Genomic DNA, 12,440 nt, shown 5'->3' on the forward strand with positions numbered 1-12,440 from the left:
CCAAGGATGAAGAGGCCCCGCCACCCGCCCAGGCTGCAGCGGTATCTGCATCCACCACGAGTCCCAACTCATGGAGCTCTCAACCTCAAATGACCTCCTCCAAGAAGCCAACTGCCACAGGCAACCACATTGAGTGCAGAGAATTCTAGATTCCTCCCTCCTCTGGGCCATGCACGATGCCAGGAGCAGAGGCCCCGTCCCTCTGGAGGAGTCAGAACCCCTGGAGGAGCCCTGGGCCTCCGTGCTTCCATCAAGGTGAAGAAGCTCCTCTGTTAGGAACCAGGACACAGTGGGCAGGCTGACTGGACATCCCCTTTCTCCCAAGTTCAAAGTGAGACACTACCTCCGGACAGCGAGCCCACACTGAAGTAAAGTGACATTCCATCCACGTCTCCATCTTTCTGGCAACCTCAGAACTTCACAGCCACAGCACTGTCCAGACTTGAAAGAGTTAGCGTCTTCAAGACACGAGTGAGCTCCCTGCCCGCTCGTCCCCACCACCAGCCAGGCCTGTGGCACACACAGCCAGACCCAGCCTCCCCTACCCTCTGCGGGCAGTGGCTACTCCTCAAATGGTGTCTGGTACCAGACATCAAAAGCCTTGGCACAGGGTACACCCTCTGCATAGTGAAGAATTAACCTTGCCTTTGGCCTCATCTCTAAGAGTAGGGGCCTTGGGCCCCACAGGCAGCCTAAGTACGTGATTTAGGGCAGGGGCCTGGGGCCACAAGGCATCCACTCCACCTCTGGAGGTGCTGGGAACTAAAGGTCAGCCACCCTGACAGCATGTGATCAACCCCAAGAAAACCGCTGGACATCAAGGCTTGGGAAGCTTCACAGTGGTGTTGTCACACATTGGTGCCAGTAAACCCACAGTGTCCACACCTCTGCTGTCCCAGTTGTTCTGGCTCAAACTTCCCAGAGTTTAAAGGTAGGAAGAGGTACAAGGAAACAGTAGCATTTGAGCAGTGGAACAGTGCAAACAATGTAACAACCCAGCTACAGGGAATGACACAGTGTTGTCAACACTGCCCTGGGTGGTGAAACAGGCTACAGGCTAGCACATGCCACAGCTACAATGTAACACATGCAAATCCTGTAACCCACGTGCAGAGAGGAGGAGGGCCTGGCCCCAGTGCTCATCCCATACTCTGGCTCTGGGTGGTGAAATTCAGGGTGGTTTTTGTTATTGCTCTCATTTTGTACTTCTCAGTGGTTTCCAATTTTCTGTATGGACCAAAACCAAAGGATAAAAAAGGCAAAAAGGTAGCATAGGAGGGCACCGAACTGTACTCCAGGGGAAGCAGACAAGTGAGAATTCGCTCCCAACTTCTACAACCCCACTCACCATAGCTGAACAGGAACCCACACATTCCACTGTTGTCTAAGTAACTGGATCACGTCTGAGATCCATGTACACATCAGCACATGGATCTCAGCTCTGCACCTGTTCTTGACCCCAGGGCTTTGAAGTTTTGTCAGCTAAGGCAAGGGTACTGGAAAATGCTAATCCAGTCTCAGTGGTTACCGGTGCAGCTCACCTTACACACCTGTGCCACAGAACGGCCGTGTGAGAAAGGCCATGTGAGAGCCACACTTTGGGAGATGGGCTTATTTTGTAAAAACAAAGTGTCCAAATATAAAGAGCTCCTACAAACCAATAAACAATACCCCAGTGGAAAAACACAGGATATGGGAAAAAAAAAAAGTTTCTAAAACACAAATGATTCTTAAGTATATAAAAAGTTGCTCTTCTGGCCAGGCGCCAGTGGCTCACACCTGTAATCCCAGCACCCTGGGAGGCCGAGGTAGGTGGATCACCTGAGGTCAGGAGTTCAAGACCAGCCTGGCCAACATTGTGAAACCCCATCCCTACTAAAAAAAATAGAAAAAATTAGCCGGTCGTGGTGGTGCATGCCTGTAATCCCAGCTACTCAGGAGGCTGAGGCAGGAGAATCACTTGAACCCGGGAGGCGTAGGTTGCAATGAGCCTAGATTGTGCCATTGCCCTCCAGCCTGGACAACAAGAGCGAAACTCCACGTCAAAAAAAAAAAAAAAAATGCGGACCACCGGTAGAGGGACAGTCAAGAAAACAGCTGTAGCTGGGCTCAGTGGCTCACGCCTGTAATCCCAACATTTTGGGAGGCCAAGGTCAGCAGATCACCCGAGGTCATGAGTTCAAGACCAGCCTGGCCAAAATGGCAAAACCCCATCTCTACTAAAAAGACAAAAATTAACTGGGCACGGTGGTAAGTGCCTGTGATCTCAGCTGCTCGGGAGGCTGAGGCAGAAGAATCACTTGAACCTAGGAGGTGGAGGTTGCAGTGAGCCGGGATTGGGCCACTGCACGCCAGCCTGGGTGACAGAGCGAGACTGTCTCAAAACAAAGAAAGAAAGAAAGAAATTGCAGAGCTTATGGCCTAGCCCAGATGAAATGAATCACAAAGTCTGTGCTTTCACAAGACACCCAAGTGGCTCTTGTGCACTATGCCTATGCCAGAGCTCAGCCAGGGCCTTTACTTCAGGAAAAGAATTACCAGGCCAGGCGCAGTGGCTCACTCCTGTAATCCTAGCACTTTGGGGGGCTGAGAAAGGTGGATCACCTTGAGGTCAGGAGTTCAAAACCAGCCTGGCCAACATGGTGAAACCCCTTCTCTACTAAAAATACAAAACATTAGCCAGACGTGGTGGCACATGCTTGTAATCCCAGCTACTTGGGAGGCTGAGGCAGGAGAATTGCTTGAACCTGAGAGGCAGAGGTTGCAGAGAGCTGAGATCGCGCCACTGCACTCCGGCCTGGGAAAGGAGTGAAACTCTGTCTCAAATTAAAAAAAAAAAAAAAAATTACTATCAGATTCTCTTAGATCATTTCATTTTTAACTTTTGAGAGTCAAAGCCCCCTTTAAGAATCTCATGTGAATAATGAAAGCTCTCTACGGCAGCCAGTGTCCAAAAGGCAAGATGAACTGTTATGTGCTTAACTGAATCCTCCAAACCACAACTCCTATGTTGAAGCCCTGACCTACCTAGGACCTCAGAATATAACTGTATTTGGATAGGACCTTTACAGAGGTGAAACAGAGGTCATTGGGGTAGCCCTGACCCCATCTGACCGGTGTCCCTTCAGGAATAGGAAATGAAGACATAGACACAAAAGGACAACTCTGTGAGGACATAGGGAGAAGACGCCATCAGCAAGCCAAGGAGAGAGGCCTCAGAGGAACCAGCCCTGTCCTGCCAGCCCCTTGATCTTGGTTTCCCAGCCTCTACAACTGTGAGAAAATTATTATTTAAGGCCCCTAGACTGTGGTATCTTGTCAGGCAGCCCAAGCAGACTAGGACAACTACTATCTTCTTTCAACACGGAGAGGTGAAAACCTGTCCATCCCTCCTTCCCACAGGTTGTCCGAGAAACCCAAAGTCAAGGCCAACCTACTAGAAAGCCCCTGCCACCTGCAGAGATCCCTGTGGAGGGGCTCAGGGCAGGACACCTCAAGGCCACCTTGAGGCATTCACCCTGAATCCTGAAAACACTTCCCATCTTCTCTATTCTAGGTCCTAAATGACTTACTCATGTTGTGGCTATCTTAGCAAGAGGATGCCGTTCACAGGCCTTTCAAGATAAAGATGACACGATCCACAGCAGTCAGGTGGAAGCAGCCATTTATTATCAGTTATAACTCGGACATGTGGGGACATGCATTTAAAAGTCATTTTCCTACTGGGAAACCATCACTGCCTATGGGAAAGGAGCCAGAAGGCAGGTAAGAAGGGAGACTGATGCATACTCTTTGGTTTAATTTTGTTGTGTTTTAAGTTTTTAAACCATGTGCATCTATTACCTACCTGATACACAAAGACACAAAAACATATTGTAAATCACATATACATAAAAACATATATAGTAAAACCCATATACGCAAAAACACATACAGTAGAAATGATGCAGCATTTCAGGGCTTTCTTTTTAACCTGACTGGAAGAGAGGACAGAGCAGGCATTCATTGCTTTTGATGCCACCTAGAATTTGGCTTTTTTTTTTTTTTTTTGAGACGGAGTTTTGCTCTTGTCACCCAGGCTGGAGCACAATGGCACGATCTTGGCTCACTGCAACCTCCGCCTTCCAGGTTCGGGAGATTCTCCTGCCTCAGCCTCCCAAGTAGGTGGAACTACAGGCATTCACCACCATGCCCGGCTAATTTTGTATTTTTAGTAGAGACAGGGTTTTGCCATGTGGGCCAGGCTAGTCTCAAACTCCTGATCTCAGGTGATCCAATCCGCCTGCCTTGGCCTCCCAAAGTGCTAGGATTACAGGTGGGAGCCACTGCACCCAGCTGAATTTGGGTTTTTACTCTTCTCTTTGAAAATAAGATGAGGCTGGGAGCGGTGGGTCATGCCCTGTAATCCCAGCACTTTGGGAGGCTGAGGCAGGTGGATCACCTGAGATCAGGAGTTCGAGAGCAGCCTGGCCAAAGTGGTGAAACTCTGTCTCCAGCAAAAAATACAAAAATTAGTCGGGCATGGTGGTGTGCACCTATAGTCGCAGCTACCCGAGAGGCTGAGGTGGGAGAACTGCTTGAACCTGGGAGGCGGAGGCTGTAGTGAGCCGAGATCACACCACTGCACTCCAGCCTGGGTGACAGAATGAGACCCTCCTCAAAAAAAAAAAAAAAAAAAAAAAAAAAAAAAAAAAAGATGAAATAAAAATCTTAAAGACAGGCCGGGCATAGTGGCTCACACTTGTAATCCCAGCAGTTTGGGAGGCCGAGGCCAGCGGATCACCTGAGGTCAGGAGTTCAAGACTGGCCTGGCTAACATGGTGAAACCCCATCTCTACTAAAAATACAAAAAATTAGCCGGGCATGATGGCAAGTGCCTGTAATCCCAGCTACTCGAGAAGCTGAGGCAGAAGAATCGCTTGAACCCAGGAGGTCGAGGTTGCGATGAGCAAAGATCACGCCACTGCACTCCAGCCTGGGCAACAAAAGCGAAACTCCACCTCGAAAAAATTAAAAAAGAGGAATAGGGAAGGTGGAAGAACCTTTCCGGACTTTGCCAGGTAAGAGGGCAAGGCACAGCAATATCTCCATTCTTGCCAGTTACTGGCCTCCCCATCCCCACGGATCCACTCCCCATCCACTCTTCAGATACTCAGACATATATGCACTAAACCCATCCAGCTTAATACTATGGTACAGACCCCTCCACAGACCCCAAATCCCTACCACTCTCCAAGGCAGGCTCACAGCCTTGTTCCTGCTAATCACAAGGACAGAGGACCGCCCTGGAAAGCAGGGGCACCCACACTGCAGGCAGAGGGACCAGCAGCAGGGCCCGGCTCTGTCTTCCAAGCCCACTGACCGGAGTCTGCTACCTAACTGTTCACCGCCCAACGTGGGACAGAACAGCACCCCTGCGCCCTCCCAGAGCTGCTGTGAGGATCAGATCAGCCAACACACATACGGCACTGAAAGTGGTGTCTGGCACCGAATTGCGCCTCCGCGTCAACCACTATCACCATGTTATGGTCACTATTGCTACAGGCATGCAAGGACAAGGTGTGCATTCGACATCTTAAGAATCCAGCGTTAGCATCTCATACCTGACACTCAGACATTGCCATGGTTTTGTACGGAAAAGAATCAGACGCTTACTGTCATCAGTTAAAGCAAAATAGCTGCCAGACTTGGAGAAGGTGGACGCCAGAATCGCAACGCTCCCCTGGTCCAAGGGCGCGTCCTCCCTGAGGAAGAGAGGAGAAAGACGGTTAAGCTTCACCTAAGGAAATAAGACTGCATTCCTTGATGGCCAGCGTGGTAATTTCTAACATGGGAGGAGGTAGAAACTTAAGGGGTTCACGTAGCCAAAATAAAGACATATTAAAGGGACATGGGGAAGCTCAAAACAGCTCTAATTTTATCAGCATGAAGCCTAACTAAACAGAAAATCTCCCAGCATACATGCCAGAACCCAGAGAGCTAAGCTAGAAGAACCCTCAAAGACACATGGCCCTCTTCCTTACAGGCAAGGACTAACCCAAGGCTAGAGGCAGGGATAAACTCACATTAACAATACTAGTAACAGGCCAGGTCTGGTAGCTCAGACCTATAATCTCAGCACTCTGGTGTTGGGGGAAGTCAGGGACCCCAAACGGAGGGACCAGCTGAAGCCATGGCAGAAGAATGTGGATTGTGAAGATTTCATGGACATTTATTAGTTCCCCAAATTAATACTTTTATAATTTCTTATGCCTGTCTTTACTGCAATCTCCAAACTTAAATTGTGAAGATTTCATGGACACTTATCACTTCCCCAATCAATACCCTTGTGATTTCCTATGCCTGTCTTTACTTTAATCTCTTAATCCTGTCATCTCGTAAGACGAGGAGGATGTATGTCGCCTCGGGACCCTGTGATGATTGCGTTAACTGCACAAATTGTAGAGCATGTGTGTTTGAACAATATGAAATCTGGGCACCTTGAAAAAAAGAACAGGATAACAGCAATGTTCAGGGAACAAGACAGATAACCTTAACTCTGACCGCCAGTGAGCCAGGCTGGAACAGAGCCACATTTCTCTTCTTTCAAAAGCAAATGAGAAATATCACTGAATTCTTTTTCTCAGCAAGGAACATCCCTGAGAAAGAGAACGCGCCCCTGAGGGTGGGCCTCTAAAATGGCCCCCTTGGGTGTGGCTGTCTTCTAGTTGAGACTGTAGGGGTGAAATAAGCCCCAGTCTCCCATAGTGCTCCCAGGCTTATTAGGACAAGGAAATTCCCGCCTAATAAATTTTGGTCAGACTGGTTGCTCTCAAACCCTGTCTCCTGATAAGATGTTATCAATAACAAACTTCATTAGCAATTTCAATTTCGCCCCGGTCCTGTGGTCCTGTGATCTCGCCCTGCCTCCATTTGCCTTGTGATATTCTATTACCTTGTGAGGTACGTGATCTCTGTGACCCACACCCTATTCGTACACTCCCTCCCCTTTTGAAAATCCCTAATAAAAACTTGCTAGTTTTATGGCTCGGGGGCATCACGGAACTTACTGACATGTGATGTCTCCCCCGGACGCCCAGCTTTAAAATTTCTTTTGTACTATGTCCCTTTATTTCTCAAACCGGCTGACGCTTAGGGAAAATAGAAAAGAACCTACGTGAAATATCGGGGGTGAATTTTGCCCGATATCTGGCTGAATTTTCCCTGATACTTTGGGAGGACAAGGCGAGAGGATCGCTTGAGCTCAGAAGTTCAAGACCAGCCTGCGTAACATGGCAAAACCACGTCTCTACAAATAACTACAAAAATTAGTCAGACAGCCCTGGCGCAGTGCCTCACACCTGTAATCCCAGCACTTTGGGAGGCCGAGGCAGGTGGATCACGAGGTCAGGAGATCGAGACCATCCTGGCCAACATGGTAAAACCCCATCTCTACTAAAAATACAAAAAAAAATTAGCCGGGCATGGTGGCATGTGCCTGTAGTCCCAGCTACTCAGGAGGCTGAGGCAGGAGAATCACTTAAACCCAGGAGGTGGAGGTTGCAGTGAGTCAAGATCACGCCACTGCACTCCAGCCTGGCAACAGGGCAAGACTCCATCTCAAAAAAAAATTAAGTATGCTGGCATGTGCCTGTAGTCCCAGGTACTTAGGGGGATGACGCGGGAGATCACTTGAACCCAGGAGGTGGAGGCTGCAGGGAGTTCTGTTTGTGCAACTGCACTCCAGCCGGGGTAACAGAGAGACCCTGTCTCAAAAAATAATAATAACGATAAAACTGAGCCACAATACCAATGATACTAAAGAAAGTCACCATATAAAACACATGCTCTACTTTTATATCTCAATTAGCTGAAGTTAATTTCCTACACCTGCCTTCAACCATTATTTCACGGAGCCAATAAGATATGTGATTACTGATAGAAACTAAAAGTATTTAGAAAGTCCTAACACTGTTTTTTTGTTGTTGTTGTTGTTTTTTTTGAGACAGAGTCTTGCTGTTGTCACCCAGGTTGGAGTGAGGTGGCGCAAGCCCAGCCAACTGCAACCTCCGCCTCCTAGGTTCAAGCGATTCTCCTGCCTCAGCCTCCCGAGTAGCTGGGACTACAGGCGCCCACCACCATGCCTGGCTATTTTATTTTTAGTAGAGATGGAGTTTCATCACATTGGCAAGGCTGGCTTTGAACTTCTGACCTCAGCCAGCACCCTGGCCTCCCAAAGTGCTGAAATTATAGGCATGAGCCACCGCACCAACACTACTTTTTTTTTTTTTTTTTTTTTTGGAGACAGTGTCTTGCTCTATCCCCCACGCTGGAGTGCAATGCCGCAATCTCAGCTCTCTGCAACCTCTGCCTCCCAGGTTCAAGTGATTCTCGTGCCTCAGCCTCCCAAGTAGACGGGATTATAGATGCCTGCCACCACGCCCAGCTAATTTTTTGTATTTTTAGTAGAGACAGGGTTTCCTCATGTTGGCCAGGATGGTCTGGAACTTCTGATCTCAGGTGATCCACCCACCTCGGACTCCCAAAGTGCTGGGATTACAGGCATAAGCCACCATGCCCAGCCAACAATGTACTCTTAATGCCTAACTTGAAAGTTACTTTCACATGTCTCTCTTGAGGTGCTACTTATCTGCACCACTGTGTGACAGAAGCTAAGAATTCAGCAAATAAGACAACAATTGCTTCTTAGACCCTCTGGTCCCATTATCGAACCATCAAAGCAGGCCCTGAAAAAGCTTCCCCACATCTCACCCTTTATTTTCTTGTGACTTCTTTTCTGCAGCACTGCAGTCATAGATGAAGAGGCTGTCATCATCACTAAAGAGAAATAACAGAATAATTTTAAAAGGAGTTATCATTAGAGAGAAATAACAAATTTTTTTTTTTGAGACGGAGTTTCGCTCTCGTTGTCCAGGCTTGAGTGCAATGGCGGGATCTCGGCTCACCGAAATCTCCGCCTCCCAGGTTCAAACAATTCTCCTGCCTCAGCCTCCCCAGTAGCTGAGACTACAGGCATGTGCCACCACTCCCGGCTAATTTTGTATTGTTTGTAGAAACGTGGTTTCTCCATGTTGGTCAGGCTGATCTCAAACCCCCAACCTCAGGTGATCCACCTACCTCAGCCTCCCAAAGTGCTCACAGGTGTGAGCCACTGCACCTGGCCCTAATTTTTTTTTTTTTTTTTTTTTTTTTTTTGAGTTGGGAGTCTCGCTCTGTCACTCAGGCTGGAGTGCAAGGGCACGATCTCAGGTCACTGCAACCTCTCCCTCCCGGGTTCAAGCAATTCTCCTGCCTCAGCCTTCCCGGTAGCTGGAATTACAGGTATCTGCCACCACGCCTGGCCAATTTTTGTAGTTGTGGTAGAGACGGGGTTTCGCCATGTTGGCCAGCCTGGTCTCAAACTCCTGACCTCAGGTGATCCGCCCGCCTCAGCCTCCCAAAGTGCTGAGATTATAGACAGAGCCACTGCGTCCAGCCTAACAATGATTTTTAAAGGAGCACTTTATTTAAAAAAAAAAAAAAAAAAAAAAGTTGATTTTTTTTCTCTGTGGAACAAAAAATATTTGCACACTCATTAAATTAAAAGTTGTATCCTTGACAAGAAAACTGTCTAGATACAATATTTCAGGGAACAGTTAACAAACTTTATTTGCTTAATCTCTTATTGGAGTATGTCACACTGCATAGTTCTGTGGGAAAAAAAAAAGTTCAGTGAAACAAATGAGGGATACTCAACAGGAATTAATATGCTATTCTTTTAGGCACCACAAAATCTATGCGACATGGTTATAAGAAATTAGGCCAGGCGCAGTGGCTCACACTTGTAATCCCAGCACTTTGGGACGCCGAGGCTGGCGGATCACGAGGTCAGGAGATTGAGACCACAGTGAAACCCCGTCTCTACTAAAAATACAAAAAAAAAAAAATTAGCCGGGCGTGGTGGCGGGCGCCTGTAGTCCCAGCTACTCGGAGACGCTGAGGCAGGAGAATGGTGTGAACCTGGGAGGCGGAGCTTGCAGTGAGCAGAGACTGCGCCACTGCACTCCAGCCTGGGCGACAGAGCAAGACTCCGTCTCAAAAAAAAAAAAAAAAAAAAGAAATTATGGGCCAGGAGCGGTGGTTCACACCTGTAATCCCAGCACTTTGGGAGGCCGAGACAGGCGGATCACGAGGTCAGGAGATCGAGACCAGCCTGGCTAACACAGTGAAACCCCATCTCCACTAAAAATACAAAAAATTAGCCAGGCGTGGTGGCAGGCGCCTGCAGTCCCAGCTACTCGGGAGGCTGAGGCGAGAGAATGGCGTGAACCCAGGAGGTGGAGCTTGCAGTGAGCCAAGATCGCGCCACTGCACTCCAGCCTGGACGACAAAGCGAGACTCCTTCTCCAAAAAAAAAAGAAATTATGTTCTGATACTGTTGAGTTTTCAGTGGGATTCTGTATACAAATTTCAAAGAGCCATTACTATTTAGAAACATATCTCACCTACCTGAAAGTGTTCCCATGACCCCAAGCACTTACCAACTTAAGAATCACTCATCTTCCATACTGAACCTAAACTCTCTTCGGTTTATCCCATCCTCACCCCCTGGCACGTATCTTGTACATATTTATAGCCTTTAAAGTGAGTGCACCAAAAAACTTTCCATATGGAACCGTGGACTTGTCTTGCAAGTCAGCAACTCCACCAGCCACTAGAATTTCCTCAAAATGCATAGACCGAAGGTAAGCAGATCACGTCTAATATATCCACAGCTCACTCTGGCAGGTATTAGACCGTGAGTCTCTAAAACAAAATCATCTGGGATATGTGACAGGTTTCTGAGAACAATTTTTGTGAGACCTAACTTAACATCGAATTGGCTTTCTGAAACCAAACGAAGAATATACAGTACATCTGACAGACACGTCGTCCGTTTCAAGTATGAAATCACAAATAACCTGGGAAAGGAAACGAGGGGCTGAAACTGACAGCACTACTAATTGCTCCGAGAGTCCTGAATTAGGACTATTCCATCAACAAACATTTACTAAGTTAAAAATCCCCGGCGTCGTCCTAGCACTGGCGATACACTAAGTTAGGAGAATAAAATTACGGAAAGCAAAACCCGAGCCGTGTGAAGGGCCACTAGGGAGGTGCGCGCTGCGAGCTCCACGTGCACCCTTGGGTCGGGTAAGTAAGTGTCGGAGATCACCTGGAGCCCTAAGGAGCAATTAAGCCCAGGTGAGTGGATGCAGGCCGGGAAGAGGGAACAGGCAACCCTGCAAAGAGAGGGAGCGCGCTCGGAGGTCAGTGAGCTCGCAGTAAGCCCCTCCCTTCTCACCAGGGAGACCCGAGACCTGCTTTTTCCCAGTTCTCCAGAGCTTGTTCGGCCCGGCCTCGCTGACTGGTCAGCGTCGCCCCACGTGCTCTGCCCACCCGGTCCCCGCCGGCCCCACGGAGACCGGAAGTGACCCGGCGCTAACCGGGCAGGAACACCGCAGACCAGCCATCTAGGGCAGGGAGCGCGCCGAGGGCCAGGGAGCGGGCGCCGAAAGCGGACCCTCCAGGCGCAGAGACGCGGCCAGGCCCAGACAGCGGCGGAGGGCTCGCGGGCTGGAGCGGAGTTCACCGGAGTCACCCCAGAGCGGGTGCGACCAGGCGGTGCGGGAGAAGCGGGGTCGCCAGGACCCGACGCGCGCCCGCAGCCTGGTCTCCCTGTTCCAAGACCAAGGCCCCCTCACCTGCTTGCTGTGGAGGTGGCCAGGAATCGGCTGCCGCCCCGCACCACCAGTGTCTGACCGCACAACGCCAGTCCCACAGAGCCCGCCATGTACCCGCCCGCCTCGCCGCCATACACATGTGCCAGCCCAGAGCCTCTTCCTGTCCGCACCGGTCGGTGACGCCAGGCGCAGACGCCGAGAGATGACGTATCCCCCACCTACCGCGCATGCTCAAGGACGAGCCTGCCTTGAGCATGCGTGGAAGGTGCTGTGACCGTCCTCCCGGTTGTGGCTGGTGGCCTTCGGTGTTTCGGGCTTGGCAGTTCACTCACCAAGATCTGATGGAATGCACTTCGCACGATTCCAAGTGCTTGCCTAATGTTCGTCCTTTCCTCTAGACTGGGTAGGGCTGGTTCTGGATCTTTTTCCGCTGTAGCTGGAGAGACGTAGGACCTGATAGCTACTAGATGCCTGGTAAATGATCCTTCAAGAAGTGAATGAGCCGGGGGCCGTGGCTCACGTGAAGTCAGCAGTTCGAGACCAGCCTGACCAATATGGTGAAACCCCGTTTCTACCAAAAATACAAAAATTTGCTGGGCGTGGTGGCGTGCGACTGTAGCCCCAACTACTTGGGAGGCTGAGACAGAAGAATTGCCTGAACCCGGGAGGCGGAGGTTGCAGTGAGTCGAGATCGCCCCACTGCACTCCAACCTGGGCAACACAGCAAGACTCTGTCTC

At 49.5% G+C, this 12,440-nt stretch overlaps 1 protein-coding gene across 2 annotated transcripts in view; it reads right to left on the minus strand.

Annotated features, from left to right (window-relative positions):
- The window catches only part of WDR4 (WD repeat domain 4), a 32,016-nt gene extending 20,116 nt beyond the window's left edge, over positions 1–11,900 (minus strand). Inside the window, exons 1-3 of one of the 2 annotated variants that reach the window (XM_030806309.1) lie at positions 11,724–11,900; positions 8,752–8,817; positions 5,656–5,744 (exon numbers count right to left, since the gene is read on the minus strand). Coding sequence is in view for 1 of the 2 variants with exons in the window: in XM_030806308.1 (XP_030662168.1) it covers positions 5,604–5,744; positions 8,752–8,817; positions 11,724–11,812 (296 nt within the window). In the remaining variant the exon portion in view is untranslated. Of the gene's footprint in view, positions 1–5,603; positions 5,745–8,751; positions 8,818–11,723 lie in introns of both variants that reach the window. The other variant, XM_030806308.1, reaches the window with a different exon arrangement.
- Between the last annotated feature and the right edge of the window lie 540 nt (positions 11,901–12,440).

Source organism: Nomascus leucogenys, chromosome 25 (assembly GCF_006542625.1).
Source record: "Nomascus leucogenys isolate Asia chromosome 25, Asia_NLE_v1, whole genome shotgun sequence".
NCBI classification, from domain to species: domain Eukaryota; kingdom Metazoa; phylum Chordata; class Mammalia; order Primates; family Hylobatidae; genus Nomascus; species Nomascus leucogenys.